General features: G+C 35.7%; 3 protein-coding genes across 4 annotated transcripts; 2 read left to right on the top strand and 1 right to left on the bottom strand.

Annotated features, from left to right (window-relative positions):
- Positions 1 to 1,090: 1,090 nt before the first annotated feature.
- On the top strand, positions 1,091 to 2,516 carry LOC7458472 (nuclear transcription factor Y subunit B-1). Its single transcript, XM_052454245.1, has 2 exons — positions 1,091 to 1,145; positions 1,885 to 2,516. The coding sequence occupies exons 1-2, from the start codon at positions 1,091 to 1,093 to the stop codon at positions 2,514 to 2,516; spliced, it is 687 nt and encodes a 228-aa protein (XP_052310205.1).
- Positions 2,517 to 3,507: 991 nt separating this feature from the next.
- LOC7463648 (tRNA (guanine(9)-N1)-methyltransferase) lies at positions 3,508 to 6,524 on the bottom strand. Its single transcript, XM_002307815.4, has 3 exons — positions 5,983 to 6,524; positions 4,909 to 5,268; positions 3,508 to 4,272 (listed from the first exon to the last, which is right to left on the bottom strand). Exons 1-3 carry the CDS (start codon positions 6,397 to 6,399, stop codon positions 4,063 to 4,065), a joined length of 987 nt encoding a protein of 328 aa, XP_002307851.2. The 5' UTR covers positions 6,400 to 6,524; the 3' UTR covers positions 3,508 to 4,062.
- Positions 6,525 to 7,948: 1,424 nt separating this feature from the next.
- Positions 7,949 to 22,585, top strand: LOC7463647 (sister chromatid cohesion protein PDS5 homolog A). 2 transcript variants are annotated; one of them, XM_052453696.1, is made up of 33 exons: positions 7,949 to 8,300; positions 9,277 to 9,480; positions 9,594 to 9,775; positions 10,480 to 10,606; positions 10,743 to 10,961; positions 11,044 to 11,260; positions 11,336 to 11,481; positions 11,592 to 11,737; positions 12,048 to 12,197; positions 12,313 to 12,361; positions 12,457 to 12,648; positions 12,948 to 13,130; positions 13,476 to 13,630; positions 13,710 to 13,836; positions 13,943 to 14,092; positions 14,179 to 14,238; positions 14,415 to 14,551; positions 14,655 to 14,772; positions 14,869 to 15,003; positions 15,133 to 15,329; positions 15,475 to 15,718; positions 15,879 to 16,019; positions 16,156 to 16,236; positions 16,348 to 16,947; positions 17,055 to 17,162; positions 20,166 to 20,245; positions 20,444 to 20,495; positions 20,591 to 20,677; positions 20,774 to 20,811; positions 20,949 to 21,011; positions 21,112 to 21,239; positions 21,372 to 21,790; positions 22,109 to 22,585. In XM_052453696.1, the coding sequence occupies exons 1-33, from the start codon at positions 8,202 to 8,204 to the stop codon at positions 22,151 to 22,153; spliced, it is 5,079 nt and encodes a 1,692-aa protein (XP_052309656.1). In that variant the 5' UTR covers positions 7,949 to 8,201; the 3' UTR covers positions 22,154 to 22,585. The 2 variants fall into 2 exon arrangements, with proteins under 2 accessions (XP_052309656.1, XP_052309655.1); XM_052453695.1 differs by having other exon boundaries at positions 17,052 to 17,162.
- Positions 22,586 to 23,829: the final 1,244 nt, after the last annotated feature.

Below are 23,829 nucleotides of genomic sequence, written 5' to 3'. Positions count from 1 at the left end.
TCTTATTTAAAAAAAATCATTACAGGAAAAAAAAGAAAAAAAGAAACAATAAATTAATACAAGATGAATGGAAAATTGGAAACTTGTCCTAACTAGCCACCCGTTGCATCCTTTCACCAATAGCCACCATGCAACTCTCTCTCTCTCTCTCTCTCTCTCTCTCTCTCTCTCTCTATATATATATATATATATATATATATATATATATATATATATATGTTTCCCTTTTGATAATTACACCGTCAAAAATCCCTCCTCCTCCTCCTCCTCCCGTCCTCCTCCTAGTTTCAACAGGACATCCACTTTATACACTCTTGGTTAATTTTTATTAATACAATTAAATTTGGTACAAATATATATTATTAATTTAATTAATTAATTGCACGATGGATGAAGATTACGGGTGGGGGGGCTGTTCAACAGCGGTACTCTTGGTTGTTGCAGCTATTCTCTTGATTGCTCCATTAGGGATGGGTCCTGTGGGACCCTCTTTTGGTTTGATCATTCTTCTTCTTCCTGTGATTTTGGTGTTTGTTCTTTACTTCCTCATCAAGCCTCTAAGTAAGTGAAGATCAAGCTGTCAATTTTTTATTTTTTTGGGGAGTTTAATTTCTATTCAACTGGATCACAATATTAAACTCAACTGTGTTAGAGTTGAGGTCCAAGCAAGAGAACCCACTTTGCAATACCATTGAATCGCCCAATGGCTGAAATGCAAGCGTTGAGGGAGTGTAAACTGAAAACAACATTAATATCCAAGCAAGAAAGCAAGCTAGCATGCCTGTTTTTCTTGTCTGTTCTTGTGGAATACCAATGTACTTCTGCCATTGACAGCCTAAAATCTTGTTCCTTTCTCTCCGATCCAAGTAAATTTTATTTAAAAACTAGCTATATATAGCTAGTTATATATAAAGGATTCATGCTTCGTGCACATCGCCCCTTTGCCAAGTGGTCCACTTTTCAGCTCTATAAATACTGACACTTGCCCTTGTCTTTCTTTCAATTTCACTTCCAAGAAGAAGAAAAAAAATTAAAGTTGTTCTACTAATAGAGAAAAAAAGAGTGTTAATTTCCACAAAGAAATTAATTAATGGACCGTAGAGGAGGCTTTCATGGGTACCGCAAGCTCCTCAACACAAGCTCAGGTAAGCTTAATCTTATCATACAAGAAGATAAGTTGTAGTGCTATAAGAAATTAAGTTTAAACCTACTTTAAAATTAAGGCAATGAAGATAGATTATTATTATAAAGATTAATGCTTTTCCATGTTTTTTTAATTAATTTCATGTTCATATATAGGCATCATCTTCTCTTGCAAGCAAAGAAATGCTATAAATTTTCTTTTTCTTCCCCTCTAAACAAGAAGACATGTTGCATTGATTCTATGCATGGTTATGTATTTTATTTCTTTTTTTCTTACATGAACTATTGATTTATCATGATGACATGCAAACCCTATCTCTCAACGGCTTTGATGTCCATTAATTTATGTATACATAGATTATCATATTTTTCTCAATCTTCTGCGTGTGTTGATCTTTAACAATATCTGTTTAAGTAAGCTAGATGGTAATGCCCCCCATGGTCGACAAGGTATCTTAGGCTCGTGATGATGATGAAAATAGTTAGCAAACAATGGTTAACGCATAGCTTATGTACACGTGGCATGCATTGTTCATGCAATATATGAAACAAGTGGCGTCCATGCATTCTTTCTCAGGATTCAAAACGCTTCCTGCCTTTGTCTCTGTCCGCTTTATGATCTCGACAATAAACTCTCTTGTCTTTTGACAGGGTTGGTTTGGAAAGTCCACAAATTAGATGAAAATATGGAAAAAGATTTTTTTTAGAAAAAATAATAATAATTGCCTTTCCTGTCATCAGAGATCAACATGAGGCTAACTGCTGAGATCAACCACAACAGCAGCAGCAACAGCAACGTTCATGTAACCACAGATGACATTAATGAATGTACTGTAAGAGAGCAAGACAGGTTCATGCCAATAGCCAATGTTATCAGGATCATGCGCAAGATTCTCCCTTCACATGCAAAAATATCTGATGATGCCAAAGAAACAATCCAAGAATGCGTATCTGAGTACATTAGCTTCATCACTAGTGAAGCCAATGAACGTTGCCAACGCGAGCAACGCAAGACTATAACAGCTGAGGATGTGCTTTATGCAATGAGCAAGCTAGGGTTTGATGACTACATTGAACCCTTGACCATCTATCTTCACCGATACCGTGAACTCGAGGGCGAGCGCAGCTCGATGAGATGTGAGCCATTGGTGAAGAGTACTAGGAATAACAATAACAATGTTGATCAGTTTGGAGCAATGGCTGGGGTTGGTGCTTATGCACCAGCATTTCATGTGAGCCATCATCACCATGGGTTCTTTGGTGGGTCTCCTATAGGAGCTGGATATATGAATACGAGGGATGCTACCCCCAATGCTAGTTCCTCCCATGCTGCTGCTTTGGCTAATGTTGAAGCATTTGCTCAGCATAAATGAGAGATTGAGATTAGTGCTACACTAACCACAATTGTACGTAAGGCTAATAACTAGTTGTTTAGTGGGTGAAGAAATGGAGCTAGCTAGAAAGGGAAGATAGCTAGAGAGGTTAGTGTCTGGCACTGTGTTATTGTAGATTTCCTAGTTTAATTATTTCTGTTCAGGAGGTTAGTGCTTAATTGGGAGTTAATTACCATAATTCATTTCTTAATTAGGTTCTTAATTTCTGTTTTTATATAAGATATTGATGTGATGTCTTGTACTGTTCAGTTTTTTCTCCCTTTCGGCATGCCATTTTTCACCCCAATATCTTATATGCTCTTTCAAATGGTATTATCAAACTCAATGTCCTGTGGCTGATTTGTTGCCGAATTTTAAATTAAATTACTTAGAAATTAACTTGATATATTAAATAATTTGATAAGATTTGATGCATTTATCAAAACATATTTTAGATTGATTTAGATATTAACAAATTGAACCCATGACTCAAGCTCTAAATTAAGTCACGAATCAAAGTAAAATTTAATAAATTTGCTTTCAAAAAGAACAATAACAAAACTTAACTATGGTCTGTTTGGTAGTACAACGAGTAGGTTTGACGAGCTGTAACTAAAATTATATTTTATCTTGAAAATATTTGATTAATTATTACATATTATAGTTTTCTGAATTTTGTTTTTAAATCTTAATTACAATTTATAACTTTTTTTTTAACCACTGTAACTGCAAAAATTTATCACATTGTGAAAAAAAATTAATTACTAGAAACTAGGTTAAAATTGAAGTAAAACTCATTGAATTCAAAAGAACTTGCATATACAAATCGTGTGAAGAGCAATCTCACGATATTTTAAATGATATTATTACTATGATTAAGTAAATCCACGAACGAAGATGATATATGAGAAGAAGATGCATGCAGGGGCCACCAATAAACACTATTTTCAATGATATTTATGATTCAGCAATTCCAAAAAAATGAAGCATATACCTCCAAGTCAAAATTTGCATTAATATACACCATTTTCAATGATATTTATGATTTAGCAATTCCAAGAAAAATAACGTACCCTGAATCTTTAAATTAAATTTTTCACCAATAAAAACCATTAAATGAAAAAAAAAAACAAAAACAATGGAGAGTAGGTTCCTGTGGGCATAAATTATCAACGGAGGCAAGCATTTGAGAAGGAAAGCCCCCAACAAGGATCGAACCCGCGACCTTTCCACCATGCTATGGAAACTAGATGCCGAAAACATGGCCTGTGATCAAAATTCAAGTAGCCTGTCAATAACCTCGTTCAGGTGTACAAGGAAACAGAGGGGGCGAGTGGCAAAATAAGGGTTGGCAAAGTTTGATCAACGCCATATAGGAGCATAGTGAATGGAAAAGTGAGTCTCTCTCATTGAAGAGATAAATTGACATTTTCAGTCGGAAAAACAAGATCACTCTCCTGACAATTTTATTTTTTTTTGGGGGGGGGGGTCTTTTGACAAAGTTAAATGCCTGCAAAGATTCAAATGCCAATCATTCAAGTTAGTTCTACTGCGTGGAACGAACTTCAATGCATCGCTTTTTCTTATCAGACGGGTCATCTTCGTTCTCCAACTCTTCCCCGTCAACTCCCTGGAGTTCTTCTGAATCAGTTTCACCTCTTTTCCTTTGAGGAATTACTTGAAAGAAGGAAGCTTTCCAATCTTTTATTTCCACAAACTTGAGTAGGATCTCTACCACTTGGTTTACAGTAAGTACCTGCACTCGAATGAACAAAAAAGAGCAAAGAGTTAGCAGATAAAGACCATGAATTTTGAGGGCTTGAGGTTCAGTGTTCCAGAGGAAATCAATGGGCCACAAGATGGGGAAAACCCCCTTTCTCGCATTGATACAGGATAATGATAAATGAGCTGTCTTGGTTACTTCAGTCACAACAGCATCAATTTTTGAGTCACAACAGATAAATTTGTATGTTTGTGAATGAACTTTCCTTCTTTTTTTTTATTGCAAAATGCCCTCTGTAATGAAAGTTCTCTAAATAAATCATCTTAAGTCCATCCATGGGGGCGATGGCTGGAAAGAGTAGCGACTGCTTCTTGCAGAACTTCACAGATTGAGACCCTCTCGGGCACCTTTGCCAGATATTGGGCAATGAAGAGTAAAACTCCCCCCTAATCGCTTAACTCAGCCCTCTTTGTGTGCAACGATGCATAACGGCAGTACCACATTCCGTGTACCAATTTGCATCTACTACATGTTCTACAATCAATGTGATTTCAGTGCACAAGTGACACGAAAAAGAAGAAGCACAAAAGCAATAAAATCCACATTACAGTCAACACTTAAAGTATTGAAAGAAGAAAACACAAATGTTGAGACCAAGACCAATCATACCTGAGAACTTGACATCTTCAAGTAACTGCCTATAGGAAGTTTTGCTGTTTGGATTCCTTGCTCACTTGCTTTCTTCATGGTTATGCCTTTCCACCGATTCCGATCTACTAACCCACCAATGATATATATTTTCTTAAGATCGAGTTCATCTAGCACTGTTTCAGAATCTGCTGTAAGATACACCAAATTCTCCTTTTGATCTTGCAATGCATCAATATATGACTGACTTTCCTTCTCAATAATCCATTTATCAAATCCTGGGAGCCTTTGCAATTGGATCTCCATTTCCCCCCTGCACCCAGTCAACCAGAGGTGACCGGGGGATGTACATCTTCTGTTCACAGCATAACAATACATAATCTGCCATTATAAATAGTGAGGATATAATCAGTCATTGAAAGAGCATTGGCTCGGATTTGTTAAAAAAAATAAAATTCCTATGCTTCCCACCAACTATACAATCATGCAACCTCTTCAGCATAATTTTTTAGCACTCAAGTCTCGTAAATGGCACAAACAAATTGTAGCTAAAATTCTAGTATAAATATCCACATCATAACTTTATTAAAATGCCATAATTTTACTTGTCTGTTGTCTACAATACTCAGACCGGATACGAGGCTGATGCAATCATCTGAAGTCTTAGCAATGTAACCACCAACTTCTTTCAAGTGAAGCTGTGTTGAAACTCGAAACTACAGAAACTCACTCATTTCTCTAAATCCACCATCATAATTCAACCAACTAAATTCAACTCAACTGTGAGCACCAATTCTTACTTAAAATGAATCTAACATATCCTTAAAACAAATTCACCAATGCCATTTCACACATTACAGCAAAGTTCTTAGCAATGGAATCACAACTCTATTTCCATAAAAAACAGCATTGAACCCACATCAGAATTCAATCATTTCTCCAAACGGGCCATCATAATTTGACCCAAAAACTCAACCCAACAATTATTACCACCAATCCCTACTAAAAACACCCAGCACAAACACTATACAGCATGAACCCATTGTTAAAAACAAAAAAGTCCCAAACTTTAACACAAAAAAGCCAAAAACTCACCTGTTGAACAAGACTGTGAATCTCACTGTTAGTCATGAGATCAGCAAACTCAAGATCAATCACTATATTCTGACCAAATTCTTTAGCCTTACTAAGCCTCTGCACTTTGTCTTCTTTCTCTTCTGCCCTCTTCTCCATTCTCTCTTTCCTTAACTCTCTCCTTGACTCTATAAGCTTCAACCTTTCTTCTTCACTTGCACAGCTTGATAGTCTCTCCTCCCATTCTTTTCTCTTTCTCTCTGCTTCTTTCATTTTTTGCTCCTTCACTTGTGCTTTCTTCTCTGCTTTCTTTGCTTCCCATTTTTGCTGCTTCAGCAGTTTCTTTTGTGCGTTTTTGGAGAGTGGAGTGGGCTGTGAATTGGGTTGGCTCTCGAGGGTGTTTTGGTCATTTTGTTCGCTCTCTTTCTCTTCCTCCATTGAAGTACTGAAGAAAGGGAAGCAAAGGGTTTAGGGTTTGGTTCAGTTTTCAATTAGGCTGCTTTGCTGGGAGACCAGGAAAAACGATGTCGTACTTGGTGGGGATAAATTGATGATTGATGGGCTTGCTGGTTGCAAAGGTCAATCTGCCAATTCGGATCTACATTTTATATTTAATTAAATATAAATTTGACGTGGATTAATTTAATAAATCAATTTAGAAATAAGATTTGATTTAATTTTTTAAAAATATTTAAAACTTCATTATTTTAACTCTTTTTAAAAATAAAAACTTTTAAAATAACAGAATAATTCGTCAACCATTCCATATAACCATTTTTATTGTCATGGTTAATCATAATTACGAAATAATCAATGATTAATCAATTGTTAATTGAAAAAAAAAAGCTGTATGATATATGTAATACACCACCAAAAGCTAGAAGGGCACTCATGTTATTTTTATGAAAATCCAAGGGTGACTTGGTAGTTTGAGTGCGTCATCAACTAATCGCTCCGGTCCATGGGCACATCCTGAATTGTATCCTTATATGTTATGACTTTTGCAGCAATACCCTCATGAGACCTTCTTGATTTTCTTACTTTGATGATTTTACCCCTGTACTTTAAATTTATTTTCAATTATACCCTCCATCTTGAATCACACCATTGATTGAACGAATGAAGTAGGGTTTGTTCCAATGAACCAATCTTCCTTTGTATAGAATTTGATGGATGGATTTGAGCTTCAATGCTATGAATAAGGGTAGGGAGAGAGATTAGAAATATATAATTATCTGTATTTATTGCAATAAAAGTTGAATACAAAATTATATTCAAAATATAATTTTTCAAAATTATAAAAGTTGACATATAAATACTTTAAGCAATAAAATCAAAATCTTTCCTCGTTCTCAAAATATTTTTATGCTTTTTATTTAATTTTTCTTTCATAAATAATAACAGATACGATATAATTTACATTTCATGTAAAAACTATATGCATGAACCAAGTAATTATAATTTATAATCACAACATATGATAATTTCTAAAATATATATTTATTCGTTTATTATTTAAAAATATCCATGTTATTGTTATTATTAAGCTTGTATAAAAATTAAAAATTAAAAATTAAATGTTATCTTTTGGCTTCCAACATTTGGTTTAATGATCATATACTTTCATTTTTTTTTAATCGTGATCCAAGAATTAATTTGGATTTCAACCATTGTTAATGGACACAATCTAAACCCTAAATCTTAGAATGCACTAGAAAAGTGAGCCTTCATGTGAATGGGATCTTAGGTCTTGCTATCAAGGTATTGATTCATATAGCAGGGTTTCATTTGACCGGATATGAGAAGCAGAAGGACTACACATGATTTTCAGTCCATACACAAATGTAAACGATAGAATTACCTAAAGGAAAGAAATAGTTAAATAAGATAAAGCAAAGGGGCATCGCAGCAAAAGAAGAAAAGGAAGAATCCGCACGTACGCGACTGCGAAGGACTTAGATATGTTGATGGATATATACAAGGCAGAAGAAATTTATGTGATTTCACTTACATTTTGAGTTCATTTCGCCTTCTTGTTCGAAAAACGAACACAAAATCAAGACCCCCCCCTCAAAAATAGAAGAAAGCTTTAAACACACAAAAAAGAACCACGAATCCTTTAACCCTTTCGACATGCGTGTGATAGAGAGAGCGGGGGACCAGTAATTTAGTTTTGTCTGAAAAACTGAATCTTGGAAATTAGAAAACGACCACGTGTTTCTTTTCAAGAGTGAAAAAGAATGGAAGAGGAAAAGAAGCTTGAAGAGAAGTTAAAGGAGGTGGGATCCAAGCTGGAAACACTTCCTTCTACTAAAGATGGTGTTATTAAGCTGTTAAAGGTAACCCCATTTTTTGAATTTGAGCAAAAATCTACTCTTTGTTTGGTTGCTGAGAAAAACCTAGAAAGGGAATGAAAAGAAGTGAAATTTGGTTGGTTTAAGCTGAATTTCTTGCATTAGGGGTTTGTTGCATGGGAAAAATTGTTTGTAAGAAGGGCTTAAAGGTTGGAACTTTTTTTAGGTTAAGCTAGTCAAGTTGTAGAATAACGTAGATTGTTTTAGTGAACCTTTTTGTTTGTTTCGAGTTATAGTTGAGGGAGTTTGTTTGAATTAGGGTTAGCAGTGCCACCCTTTCAAAAGGGTTGGCAGCTCGTGAAAAACTTCGTCTGGTCACTTGTTAAATTTGCCTTTTTTGGTTCTAAAGTGTATTCTGTTGAGCTCTTGAGGATTTGGTTTTGATTCTAGGGCTGAATTTCTGACCTAAGCCGAGGAAAGTGGATGCTTAGTGAAACATAAAAGGATGGCAAAGAAAAATTGGAAGCCAAGTAGATTGTGAAGTTTAGATGGGTGAAAGTTTTAGGGGCTACTCAAATTAACATGTCAAATATGAAAGAATTGCCATTCTAACTTTCACATTGTTTGCAAGAGCTGTCATTCTAACTTTCACTTTGTTTGTGTGTTAAATCTTTCGAGATTAAAACGTGTGGCTTTGATCCAAGCTTTTGATTATACTGGTTGAATTAGGGTGCCCTGATATTGTTTTTCTTTTGCCTATCAAAAAAGAGAGGAAAAAGAAACTGAATTAGGTATTGAATTTGTGCTGGTGCATGTTGCTCTTGACCTCTAAGCTAATGTATATTAGGAATTTTCAAATGTATTCGACCTTGGTTTGTGTTTGAAATCTATTAATGATTTTGAGTTTTAGGCAACTGTGTTGAGTTTTTTTCTATTCATAAATGCAACAGTGTACAATCTTAGGGTTCTTGTTTTTATAGTAATGTTGCTGAAAATATTTACTTTATGGATTTACCTGCAGCAAGCTGCTGCTTGTCTTTCTGAGATGGACCAATCACCGCTGGTTTCAGTGTCAGAGTCAACGCAGCCGTTTCTTGATGCAATTGTAAAGCCAGATTTGTTGAAGCATCAAGATAGGGATGTTAAGCTTCTAGTTGCAACCTGTATTTGCGAGATAACCCGGATTACTGCACCTGAAGCTCCATACAGTGATGAAGTTTTAAAGGTTTGTATGCTTTACCAGCTCAATTAATTAATGGAATTGGTTGATTCACTTTATTACTAATCATAAAAGTTTGAAATTTTAATCCAATCTTGATGGTGTGTATCTATGTGCAGGATATTTTCCACTTGATCGTAGGCACTTTCAGTGGGTTAAGTGATACTGGCAGTCCATCATTTGGAAGGAGAGTTGTTATTTTGGAGACTCTTGCCAAATATCGGTCATGTGTTGTGATGCTGGATCTCGAATGTAATGATCTGGTGAATAAGATGTGCAGTACATTTTTTACTGTCGCCAGGTGTGTTTTTTTTTTCTTCCATTTTTTTTTTTTATGTTTTCTGAGACAGAATAAAGGGTTTACATTTATAAGTGCTTCTATCCGACTCTTCTTAATCTTCAAATTCTCTTCTAATTGACACACAAAGATAGTTCATATTTGCTGCTGAAGTTTTGAAGCCATATTCTTTTGTTTCGCACTTCACCTTTCTCATATACATGTAACAACTTTAGATCACTGTTCATGCAACTAAATTTCAGACAAGCAGTTTATAATTCCTTTTCATTATTCTTATCTGTAATTTTTTGGGAGGGGGAGGGATGTTTCATCAGTCACTGGAGTGTACATTGAGATGATCAATGAACTGTAAATGATAACTAGATTCTTTTATTAATTTGTATTACAAGGTTCTAGTAGAAAGTTCATATACCTGTCTCTCTATGTTGCTTGTTAAGCAAGCGACACGTTGTATCTGCTTATATTAGTTATTCTAAAAATTGTTGTCTTTTTTATTAAATCCATAAAATGATTTCTACTTGGATTATTGTATTGCAAGTGTTATGGTTGACTTTTGTGTCTTAACAACACATGGGGGGGCAGATGTTGCCCCCCCCCCCCCCACCCAGCCTTGCCCAAACCTTTTTATTCACGATTGTTTTCCTAAATTGAAGGGTTTTGTTAACTGGGTTTAATAGATATTGATCTGAAAATTTTCACACGTGCAGTGATGATCATCAAGAAAGTGTATTATCTTCAATGGAAACAATAGTGGTTGTTCTCATAGAAGAAAGTGAGGATGTCCGAGAGGATCTTCTACTTATTATCTTATCTGTATTAGGTCGTAACAGAAATGTAAGCATCCCTACTCTTTGTTGGTGTATGTGTTCTCTGTGGTTACCATGGACATTTTACTCTACTACTTGAATGCTTAGTATTTCTTATCATATTGCCTTAAAGAGAACTCAGTCTGTAGAACTTGTGATTCCAGGATATCTCGATGGCAGGGAGGAAACTTGCCTTGAATGTCATAGAGCATTGTGCTGGAAAACTTGAAGCTGGGATAAAGCAGTTCCTCATATCATCAATGTCAGAAGATAGCAGGTTGGAAAATTGTAAAATCGACTACCATGAAGTTATATATGATATTTACCGTTGCGCTCCTCAGATCCTATCAGGAGCCATTCCATACCTCACAGGAGAGCTGCTGGTAAATACTAATATAGTATAAGCTTACTATTGTTTGAAATTTGGCGAGTAGTTTCTTAATACATGAGGTTCAACATCTGCAGACTGACCAGCTAGACACTCGTTTAAAAGCAGTGGGGTTGGTTGGGGATCTATTTGCTTTGCCTGGGTCTGCCATCACAGAAACATTTCAGTCTATCTTTTCTGAGTTTTTGAAAAGATTGACTGATAGAGTAGTTGCTGTTCGGATGTGTGTCCTTGAACGTGTCAAAAGCTGTCTTTTGTCAAATCCTTTTCGAGCTGAGGCAGCTCAAATCATCTGTAAGTCTGTTGAGTGGCTTTACTAGTTTATATATATGATGCCTAGTTGATTTTGACTTGGTTCAATGTTTTCAGCTGCCCTTTGTGACCGACTGTTGGACTATGATGAAAATGTTCGAAAGCAAGTCGTTGATGTACTCTGTGATGTAGCATGTCATACCTTGAATTCTGTCCCTGTTGAAACTATAAAACTAGTGGCAGAGCGTCTTCGAGATAAATCTGTGTGTCATGACTTCTATATTTCTCTGTTTCCAAATTATTTCTTAACTGTATACTAGTCATTATGTATAGTGTTCTGATGTGTGGATTTCTTTTCATTTGGAATTTCCAGCAACTTGTTAAAAGATATACTATGGAGAGACTGGCTGAGATATTCAGGGTTTATTGTGTAAAGTCCTCTGATGGATCAGTCAATCCTGGTGAATTTGATTGGATTCCTGGAAGGATTTTGAGATGTTTGTATGACAAGGATTTCAGGCAAGACTTCTTGGCTTTTGTAGTAAGCTGGATATATGTACCTATATAATATATATGTTCCCCCACACACACACAAACACACACAATCATCCATTTCCCCTTTCATCTGCACTATTGAAGGTCAGGTCCCTCCTTTGGTGTCTTCATGAGCTGTGCTTATCTTGGACTGCTTGTCTACACTAATATAAATAACTAGTTGTTTTTTCAGCAAAATTGCAACTTTATCTGATGCTACGAAGCTTTCTTGGTATCTCCTTCACAACCAAGTATCTGTTTAAACATGTTTCTAACACATTAATCTGCTCTGCAGATCAGATACAATTGAATTTGTTCTTTGTGGGTCTCTGTTTCCAACTGAATGTGCAGCAGAAGATAGAAGTAAACATTGGGTAAGTGTCTTCTCTGTATTAGACAAAGTTGAGGTGAAAGCTCTTGAGAAGATCCTGGAGCAGAAGCAAAGGTATGTTGAAATTGCTAGATTTTGACAGCAGGCAACTCAAGCTGAAATTTTGTAAATCTGTGTTTATTTGATGGATTGTGCACTGATTTTCAGGGGATTTCCTCTTGGATTGCAGGTTACAGCAAGAGATTCTGAGGTATCTATCACTTAGGCAGATGCGTCAGGTTTGTAAATCTTGGATGTTACATTATTCATATTCAGGAAAGAGATTGAATTAAGAAAATGAAAATCACAGCAATTGGTTCTCATTCAAATACAGGATGGAGATACTCCTGAGATCCAAAAAAAGATTCTGTTCTGCTTTCGGATTATGTCTCGCTCCTTTGCAGAGCCTGCCAAGACTGAGGAGAATTTTCAGATACTTGATCAATTGAAAGATGTCAATATCTGGAAGATTTTAACAAATCTACTGGATCCAAATACCAGCTTCCATCAAGCTTGCACTGGCCGGGTAAGTGATATGATAATAAATCGCTGCAAAAACTTTCTCAATATGTTTTGGTTCGTATCTGATTTGTAATCTGACAATTCACTGTTAGTTGCAAATGTTATGAACTGTAGTCCAATCCATGGAGGACCTATCGAGTTGACTAAATTAAGAATGGCCTTGCTTTTCTTAATTATCATTATTATTATTTATGTATTTTTTAAAAGATTCTTAGTTGATAGTTGATGAAGCTGTATTTGCATTTTTCTTTGCCTTTTTTCCTTGGAAAATTTCCTCAATAAAGAAATTCCCTTATCTTGCAGGATGATTTACTTAAAATACTTGGCGAGAAACACCGACTCCATGATTTTTTGAGCAGTCTTTCCATGAAGTGTTCTTATTTACTTGTCAACAAGGAGCATGTGAAAGAAATCATTTTGGATGTCAACAAACATAATTCAGCTGGAAATATGAATTTTACAAAATCTTGTTTGGATTTACTGGTGGTAAGAACATGTCAATGATACATCTTTTTGATCTGGTGATGAGCTTTTTTATCAACCATGTCGTTATGCTTGCGCACTTGTACTTGTCAGGCATTTTTATGATCTCTATTGCTTTGTTGTAATTGCATCCCCTCATTCACATACTTTTGCGTGGTCATAATTACACCATACAATGATCTTTTTCTTTAGTATGGTTGCTTGTACTATTGCAGCGCTGAAGCCTTCTATTTGTTTAGCAATCTCATCTGAATTTTCTTTGTTTTTTTTTTTTTTGTTAATATTTTGACTATTTTGCTTTGAACAAATCAATGCCATTCATATATTTATTTTTATATGAATTTTCAGATTCTTGCACGCTTCAGTCCATTGCTGCTTGGTGGGTCCGGGGAAGAGCTTATAAATTTTTTGAAAGATGACAATGAAATAATAAAAGAAGGTGCTTTGCATGTTTTGGCAAAGGCTGGTGGTACGATCCGAGAACAACTAGCAGAGTCATCAAGGTGCAGTGCATGAAATTATTGACATTTAGAGCCATCCTTCTATGTTCATGCTTATACCCTTCTTATTACTTCCCTGCAGTTCAATTGACCTTATGTTGGAGAGGCTTTGCTTAGAGGGTAGCCGAAGGCAGGCCAAGTATGCTGTGCATGCCCTAGCAGCAATAACAAAGGATGATGGGCTCAAGTCCCTCTCTGTTTTGTACAAGGTTCCATTTTTATCTTTGTGTTGTGTTTGTTTGCATTATCATTAGAGCTTGGGAATGCTCCGTATTTATGTTAATATCAGCATGATATTTCTTTTTCAATTTGCAGAGACTCGTGGACATGCTGGAGGAGAAGACACATTTGCCTGCTGTACTACAATCTCTGGGATGCATTGCACAGACTGCAATGCCAGTTTTTGAAACTAGAGAAAATGAAATTGAAGAATTCATTAAGAGCAAAATTCTAGAACGCAGTAGTGTATGCTTTTGCAAATCCCTAACTTGTGCCATGATTTGACATGACTTCATAATAATTAGTCTCATCAGAGTGCTTTAATGTTGCAGAAACCAGAAGATAATACAAAAGCATGCTGGGATGACAGAAGTGAACTATGTTTGTTGAAGGTAGTTGGATTTCTCCTGTCAACTTTTGAAGGTTAAATTAATGGCCTGCATATCATTATTTTACTTGATAATATGGTCTGTATACAGATTACACTGTCTTTTCATGAAAATTTTTAGAATATATATTATTACCTTGACAACTTTACAATTGGATTGTACTAAAAAATTGCCTGCAGGTTTATGGACTCAAGACATTGGTCAAGAGCTACTTGCCAGTTAAAGATGTACAACTCCGTCGTGGTATTGACGGCCTTCTGGAAATCCTTAGAAACATACTTCTGTTTGGAGAGATATCGAAAGATATTGAATCAAGGTATTATTTTTATTAGTTTATATATGAACTGTTGTTTCCCCCCCCCCCCTTAAGTTTATTATGTTTGCAATTCCTTATGCATTTTTTTCTTCTTATCATACAGTTCAGTTGATAAGGCCCACTTGAGGTTTGCTTCTGCTAAGGCAGTTCTTCGTTTGTCAAAGCATTGGGATCAAAAGATACCTGTTGATCTCTTCCACTTAACTTTGAGGACACCAGAGGTGGAGTCTTTTGAAATTTCCAGGATAGTTGTAATTAAATGATTTTTGCTGTTAGTAATGCCCTCCTTGCCCGCTTCTTTCTTTTTGGTCTAGTAGATTGCTTTCCCCCAAGCTAGGAAGCTGTTTCTGATTAAAGTTCATCAATACATCAAGGACCGAGTTCTGGATACAAAGTATGCTTGTGCCTTCTTATTTAATACCACAGGATCCAAGTCCCTTGATTTTGAAGAGGTATTTCTACTGTACTTGATTTCTTAAAGCAATTATTATCCATGGTCAAATTAACTGGTACCATACCTGCTGGCTTGATAAAATTCTGAAGTTTTGTTGTCTGTTTTTGTATTTCACTTGGAATGGTAGGAGAAGCAGAATCTTGCTGATATTATTCAGATGCACCAGCAAGCTAGGACACGACAAGTCTCTGTGCAAAGTGATGCAAATCCCTCGGCAGTTTATCCTGAATACATTATCCCCTATTTGGTCCACGCTCTTGCTCATCAATCATGTCCGAATGTAAATGAGTGCAAGGATGTTAAAGCATTTGAACCAATATACCGGTACATATAATTGTACATGTTGTTGTCTTATATGTGCTTTCTTAGGGTATCTGATATGATGTTTCATTAATAAAGGCTACCAAGATTTTATTGAGAAAGCCAGAAAACAGAGAGGGAATAACATTTGTTCCACCCTATTTTTCAGGCAATTATACTTGATCGTTTCTATGCTAGTTCATAAAGATGAAGGTGTCAAGTTAGAAGCTGGTACCGACAAGGAGAAGGAAAAGGAGAAGGAGAAGGAGAAGGAGAAGGAGAAGGAGAAGGACAAAGAGGAGAAGGAGAAGGAGAAAGACAATGACAAAGACAAAGAGACTAACTCTCTAATAGCTTCCATCTTTCAGAATATTAAGTGCTCGGAAGATGTAGTTGATCGAGAGAAGTCGAAGGTTGGGGAAAAATGCCTGAGCTTGTATTTAGTGTTTACTTTATGCATAAAATCATGTGGCTTAAACAAAAAACACTATCCACGAGAAAATATAAAAATCAACTTGAAGTTCAACAAAAGCAAAATGCTGATCTTATACTGGTTAATTTTAACATTTACAGAATTCACATGCTATCTCTGTACTTGGGCTGTCAATAATCAAGCGCTTGGTTCAAAAGGAGGATGAAAGCTTGCTTCCATCAGTTTCTTTGCCTCCAATGCTTTACAAAACATATGAATATAAAGAAGGCGAAGAAGCTCTGGTATGCTTTACAAAACTTTGTTGGTGCCATCTTAGTGTGACCTTTTCCACTTCACTTGGATATTATTTAGTTTAGTATCATCCCTACCAATACTCAATTATCTGCTCTATCAATGCTGCTGTGTGCTTTTTCATAGGCAAATGAAGGGAAAGTGTGGTTGGCTGATGAAAGTGTCTTGACTCACTTTGAATCACTTAAGTTCGAAACTGATGGAAATGTAAGTTCTACTGCTTATAAGTATCTTCAGCTATGCAGTAAATATTTAGCGAGTCTTTGGTAGCATTTGCATCTTTCAGCAACTTATAGCAGTCCTTTTTTATCATATCAGGCTAGTTCACATGCTGCCAGGGATGAGGATGTAAATGACAGTGAAAGAGAAGCTAATGAAGTGCCTCTTGGGAAAATGATCAAGCAATTAAAATCCCAGGGAAATAAAGGTGGAAAAACTAAAAAGAACAGCTCTTCATTGGCTAAAGCAAAAGATGCTGAAAATGATGTTGATATCTTGAAGATGGTCAGGGAGATAAATTTGGATAATCTGGGGCTATCTAATAAATTTGAGTCAAGCAATGGACATAAAGATCCAAGTGAGAAGACAAAGTCAGAATCAGAGCATCAAAAAGTGAAAAAAGGAAACATTACTGTGACACCTGTGCCTGTACCCAAACGCCGAAGATCATTATCTGCTCATAGTGCTTCTAGATTGCCCCGAAGTTCTTTAATGGCTCCTTCAAGAGCTCCAGAGGATGATTCAAGCCCTGATTTGAAGGGAAAAAAACTCAAAGCTGAGCGCACTGGATCTGAATTGTTGGTATATAGCATTCAAAAGAAGAAAAATGTCACATCCAAACTCAAAGGAAAAAACTCTGAGTTGGGTGACAATGGCAGGGAAAATGAAGTTGGAGAATCTGATGATGATATTCCGGTGGTAAGCTTTTCTCCCCGTTAGTAAACTTTCAAAGGTACATGCTAATTACTTCTTAGTGGTCATTCATTCTCTGGATATCTTCTTCCTTGTTACTTCTGCTACAGCAGCCTGGTATGCTAATGGAGACTGATAAGATCAATACAACAAATAGTCCTCAGTCTTTGACTAGTTCTATGAAGAAGCGGAAAAGAAGAAGTGTAGCAGGGTTGGCCAAGGTTAGCATCTTCACCTCCATTTGGTTTATAACATCTTGATTTCCAATTAAATGTGGTTATATTATGTATGGAACTGATTTATGTCTTACAGCTTCTGCATAACATTACAAAAAAAACTAAAAGCTCTCATTCTTTTACTGTTCACCAAGACACGGATTACTGTGCATTGGAATAGTATAAAAATGAATTTGCCCTTGCTAAAAAAACTAAGCATGCAATTGGGGGTAAGATTGTCTTTTCCATGGGATGCATTGCCGTTGAAAAATTAATTGGGGACAAAATGATCCGTTCAGTTTTTTTGCTACAATATAAATACTAATTTGCCCTTTAAGGCACAAAATTTAAATCTTTGGGTGGGGTTCTTGTCTTTAAGAAAAAAAAACAAATTGTCAAGTTACGACCATTCCCTTAGGAGGGAAAAAAATATACATGTATTGAGGGACTTCTCTGTCTTTTTCTTTATTTGAATAGTAAAACTACATAACTACCCCTGGGTTTAAAAAAAACTAAGGCTGCATGCAAGGGTGTTTTCGTCTTTTTCATATGGTTTTGTTGTAAATCTCAATTAGGGTGATTGGATATATATATTACTATTTATATTAAAAAATGACTGTCACGTGCTTGGCATGCGCCAACAAGTGAGCGTTGCCGTGCCCTTCGGATGGCGCGTGCGGCGACTAAACGGCACCGAATGCCGCCTTCCAAGGCAGCGTTCAATGTGCCTCACCACCCCCATCACGGGGGTGAGGCATGTGTGCCGAGACGGCACGCAGAGGAGTTCCGGCCAGGGTTTTTCCCTCCCTCCCTTTTTCTCCACTTCTTTTAGAAAACCGTGCTGGCCATTGCTAAAAAATAAGAAAGTCTGTTTGTTTGTTAAGTCAAATTAGATCCTCATTCTTTTGATTACAATGCATTTGGCCTTGAATTATTTATTAAGTTAATTTGTTTTTTCAATTTCATCCCTTCACACTTGATTTTTATATCAAATTTGGCCCCCATTCTTTTAATTGCAATGTATTTGGTCTTGAATAATTTATCAAGTTTTTTTTTTTTTTTTCAAATTCAACCCTTTACACTTGATTTTTATATTAGATATAGTACTCATTTTTTTAATTGTGATGTATTTGGTCTTGAATCCCTTATTAAATTAATTTGTCTTTGAATTTCATTCCTTAACATTTTATTTTTATATCAAATATGGTTCTCATTCTTTTGATTGTTATTTGTAGTTGTTCTTATCATTTTCTTGATTGAAATTGTTTTTCAATTTCATCCCTTATGATTTGGTTTTGTTTTATTTTTGTGATAAATTTGGTTCTCTTTCTTTTTAAATCTACTTTTTTTGAATCACTTCTTTTCTTTTCAAGTTTATCCCTAATTATTTTGGTTGTTAGAAATTTAACGTTGTTATTTTTTCGGGTTTGGCTTTCATGTTGTGATTTGGCATCATGATCAGTGTCACAAGTTCTGAAGGTTGGGCCGGGTTAGCTTCAATAATTTTTTTAAATCTCATCCATCATCATTGAGCTCGTTGGAAATTAGTATTCTTTGTTTTGGATTCATTTGTTAATTTTTTTTTTATTTTGCCCTTCAATTCAAAATTTTTGTTTGTCCTCATAATTTTTGTTTTTCAAATGAAGTCTTTATTCTCTTAATTGCTATTTCTTTATCCTTCAATTTGTTTTTTTATTTCATCATTTGACATTTTATTTATTGGGATTTGGTCTCCTAGGTTTTTCCCATTGTTTATAGGCCCTACTCATAATTGTTTATTCGAGTTAACTTAAGTCAATCAAATCCTTTTGTTTTATAAAAAAATCAAAATGATACCATTTTGAAAAAAAAAGAAAGGAAAATAGTCAACGAGTTGACTAGATTTTCCCCGGGTAACCTAACCATGGGTCAGCCTAGGTTTTTGACCGTCTTTCACTTAATTAATTCTCCCTCAATTTCTTTTGAAACTCGACCCAGTCTAAGCTGAGGGTCACGGGTCAACCCGTCGAGTCAAGCCAAGTTTTAAGATAGTTGCTTTCTAGATGCGATGCTTCCAATTTAGTTAGTACCTAGGGTCATAGGTTTGAAAAGTTTACACGGGTTGATCTTATTTTCTTTCCCGATTAGATCCTTTGAAGTTGTTCGTTTTAAAAAGGAGCTTCGTTATTTTCTTCGGTTTTCTTTTCAATCAAGTTATCTCTATTTCATGATATAGATGAGAGGTTTATCCTGGTGGCCCAGGTTTCTTTGAAGTCATTTTTTTATTCTTTTTTATTTTGTCCTTCAAATTTTGATTCTTTTTAAAATCAAACTTTTTTTTTCTCTGTTTTGCTTTCTATTGGATAATCCTACTTGCCGGTTTTGACAACCTCACTTGTTTTACTGGTGCTTTGTTTTTTAGTACTTTTTTTTCTTTGATTCTTTTTTCTTGATTTCATCCTTCTGCATTTTGATTCATGAGGATTGACGATTATTATTTTTTAGTTCTCTTTCGATGATGTAGGGTCATGATTTTTTTTTTTGCTGTTCTTTAAAATACAATAACAACACTTGAGCATTGTTTTTTTATGTTACAAAAAAATTGATCCGGCTCGCGGCGAAGCGTGGGCCATCTATCTAGTAGTGATGCTAATCTAGTTTTTAAACTATGGATTGGATACTGTATATAATCCTAAATTTTACTATTATCCTCTTAAAGCCATTCATTGCTGGATGTAATCACCTCTTTTCTGTCTACCTTCTTAGCTATAATAACATTTACTTGCCCAATTAAGTTGTTTTGACCTGTTATTAGTAGTCAAATATTCTTCCTGTTTCCTTTAAAATTTACGCTGGAATATGCCGAAAATTACCTTGTTATGAATTTGCAAGAGTTGGTGCTACATTCGTTCAATACGGTTATCTTTTTATTTATTTTTCTCCGATTTCTTATTCACTCATTATAGAACTGTATAGTTTCCCTGCTAACATATTATTATATGCCCTCCCTCAACTTTTATTATTTTTCAGTGCCCAACAAAGAAAAGTGGCATTGATATCGAGGATATTATTGGTTACAGAATAAAAGTTTGGTGGCCCATGGATAAGAAGTGAGTATTTAACATTTCTTATATTGTTCCTTCATTTAAAGATACTCCACTCTGCTGTATTTTTTTTTCTGGGTGGTGGTGCTCAATATGCAGATGCACCATTGTGTATACATAGTAAGGGGAGAATTGGGGTTCTGGTAGATATTAAAATTCAAAACCTTTCTTGATGTAACCCCAAACTTACTTGCTAATTGACAGGTTTTATGGAGGCACCATCAAGTCTTATGATCCTTTGAAAAGGAAACATGTGGTATTGTTCATCACTCAATCTTTCTCAAATTTCAGGACTACTTGACCTATTTAATTTATTTCTCATTTGTGCATAATTTTGGTGACCCAATATAGATATTATATGATGATGGAGATATAGAAGTACTCCGTTTGGATAAAGAGCGCTGGGAGCTCGCTGACAATGGCCCCAAGCGCACAAAGGTCCTAGTCTATTCTTCAGCATTCTTTTCTTAAGCTAAATCAACTTTACCTTTTTCAAGAACGCAGTGACTTACTTTTTCCTCTGCACCATTTCAGAAATCAATTTCATTTAAGCGCACCCCTTCCAAGGACATGTAAGTATTACCTTCATTAGTTTGATGCGGTGTTCTGTTTTCTGGCACCTTGATTTTGTTATGGCGTTATCCAATGCTGGTATATTTCTCTACATGTTTGATTTATGAAAAGCCTTTTCCCTTCAACCGTTTTACAGGTCACCTGCACCAAAAAATAGAAGTCCGAGTAGTTTAAGTCAGAATAAGAAGTCAGTGACAATGTGAGTTGGAGATTTTTAATCATTGATGTAGTTGCTTGCTTGTTTGTGTTTTTTTTTTCCCATACAAGCACTATAAAATAGATTGATATTTGTTTTCTAGTGTTAAAAAGAAAAGAACTCCAACAAAAAACTCAAAGCGTGTGTATAAAGAGCCGAAGGACAAAGTGGATTCTGATGTATCAAGCCCTGAACATGCCGTGGCATCTGAAGGAGATAAACTCAAATTAGGTGAAGTTTTTTCATACTTTTCAAACTGATTTGTTTGTTATATACTATTGATGCTTAATCTTGCATTGCCAGTATGTAGAGAATTCATTTGTTTTCAGACTGATTCTTCATATTCGTTTCATACTCTTTCAGATGATCCTAAAGGGGATCATGCTGAAAAGGTGTCCCAGGGCATGACAGATGTGGAGGAATCTGACAAGGAAGTGGTGTCAATTTCCAAAGGTAAACACTTGGAAGACACAGAGGAAAGGTCAAATAATTCTGAGGAATCTGATGGAGAAGAGAAATCCAATTTTGAAGCTGAAGTTTCTGAAGATATGGAAAGCACACCGCAAGATGATAAAAAAGGTGATGACGGAGAGGAATCCCATTCAGAAGAGAAAGAAGTAGATGAATCAAGTGAAGCCTTGGGAGTGGAAGCTAATAAAGAAAAATCAGATTCTGAAGGGAATCAAGATGTAGACATCAGGAAACCTAGCAGAAAGCCAAAGAAGCTTAGTAAGAAATCATCAAATGCTGAAGATGCTGACATCTCTGATGATGAACCTCTTGTACTTGCATCTAACCCTCTCTTTAGTTTATGCATTATAATATTGGAGAAATTCTATGACTCCAAGAGTAGCTGCGAATAGTTACTCTGTGTGTTCCTTTAAGGGGAGAGATAGATACAAGAAGAGAGAGAGAATCACAATCGGTTCCACCAAAAGTGATAAAGAATATTTTCACCTGAGCTCAAAATAATTTAGTTCTCTCTCTCCTTGTTTCTATCTCTATCCTAAAGTGTAACTATAGTTACTCTTGGAGTACAATAAAATTTGTCATAATATTGTGCTATATTAAGATTTTAAGTTCACTCTTGTTAAATGCAGAGCAAGTGGATGCATAAAACAGGGAATACAGCATCAAGACGTTGAAAGTCATTTATCAAAGAAGTTGATGAATCTCCAGGAAGTTCTCAAAGCTTTAGATTTCGTGCCCTCGGTTTAGTTGGTGTAAGCTGGTGCAGAATCAAAGAAGTTGAAAGCCATTCATCAATGTAAACACACTAATAAAACATCTCAAGTGGTTGCCTTTGCACAGATGAATGTAAAATAACCTTAGGCCTTCTCCATGCGAAGTTAGTAATGTTAATGTTAGTTCCCAGGACTATGGTAGATGATAGGATGGTGGCTTTTGTTCATTGATTGTAGTCCTAGTGCATGTTTTCTAACCACCTGGATTGGTAAATTGATAGGTCTCTTGTATAGTTACAGTTGGGGATAGTGTTGTATGTCAGGAGGAATTGAGAACCTTTATTTTGATTTTGGGCACCCATGGAAGTGATAGATTAACTGCATATTTGTCTACTTGTTTTGTATCAATCTATTCTTCTTGCCATTTCTTCTGTAGCGATATGATAGTTCTTGTGTGGATGATACACAGCTGCACTGCCTTGGCTTCTCTCGTAAACTTTGCTAATGTTATGCAGAAGTCTGTTGTGATAATAATGTTAGGCAAGAGTACAGCTGATGCAACTTAGAGCTTAGCTAAAAATGGAAAGGTATAGTCTAAGTTTTGATGGTTGCTTATACCATGGTCACTGAAAATTTACATTGTTAACTTCAGGCATTGTTAACTTCAGGCCTACACCTGTAGGCGCAAGCTGGTCTGATATTCAAGTTAATAAAAAAAAATGAAAAGGTTTATAAGAGATGCCACTGACTATATGTGGGCATCTAAGTTGTACTTAAACTTAGTTTGTGGCTTGAATTTCCCCTGCGTGGCAGGTGGTATTATGACTCCATTGGCATCCACAGCTTGGATTTCTCCATTTGTGGGGGGCAGTGGTTGTTTGTTCATTGGTCTGTGACATGCAGGCAGGCCTAAAAGTATCTGTGTGACCTAGGCCTAGGCCTGTACTTCTTTCTCGTCCATTCAAAGCATGTGATTGTCCCACTATGCTTTGTTTTATGCATTTTGAAGATTCAACGTCTGCTTGAGCTTCTTTCCAATTTAATGATTGGTCATTGGTTAGTGAGGCCCATCGAGTTTCATTCGTTATAAAACTCAATTACATAATAATTTGTGAGCCTTGATATTAGAGTGTATTTCTCTACGCGGTCAACTGTGTTTGTTTTAAATTGTGCTTGGTCTAGAAAGTATTGCTTTCTTGTGTTTTTGGATCCTTAGAGTAGCATTTGATTTTATTTTTAATTAAAGATTGAGAGAATAATTATATTAATTTATATATATCATATATATTCTTCACGAAAGCTCAAGGAAGGAAGCAAACCACTTTGTTAAAATCTTAAATTTCTTACCATTTAATTTTAAAATTTCTTCACTTATAATCATCTTTGAACCTCTTCTTTATTTCATTATTAATCTCTTCAAACTCTAAACAGTGGTCCTGCTAATAACGAAAATGAAAATGCACGTACGGTCAAAGAACATAAAAAGAAGTAAAGGAGGAAAAATAAAGGAAGGAATAAGAGGGAAGACTGGTCAAAGACTCAGACTGCAGACCAAGTAAAAAGCGGTAAGAAGACAAGACACGGTCACAGTCAACGAATCCAAAGTGCCAAACTCCTCATCCAGGATCCATGTGGGC

This window comes from Populus trichocarpa, chromosome 6 (genome assembly GCF_000002775.5).
Source record: "Populus trichocarpa isolate Nisqually-1 chromosome 6, P.trichocarpa_v4.1, whole genome shotgun sequence".
NCBI lineage: Eukaryota > Viridiplantae > Streptophyta > Magnoliopsida > Malpighiales > Salicaceae > Populus > Populus trichocarpa.
Note: the sequence above shows the minus strand (reverse complement) of the source record. Positions and strands in the feature narration are given on the sequence as shown.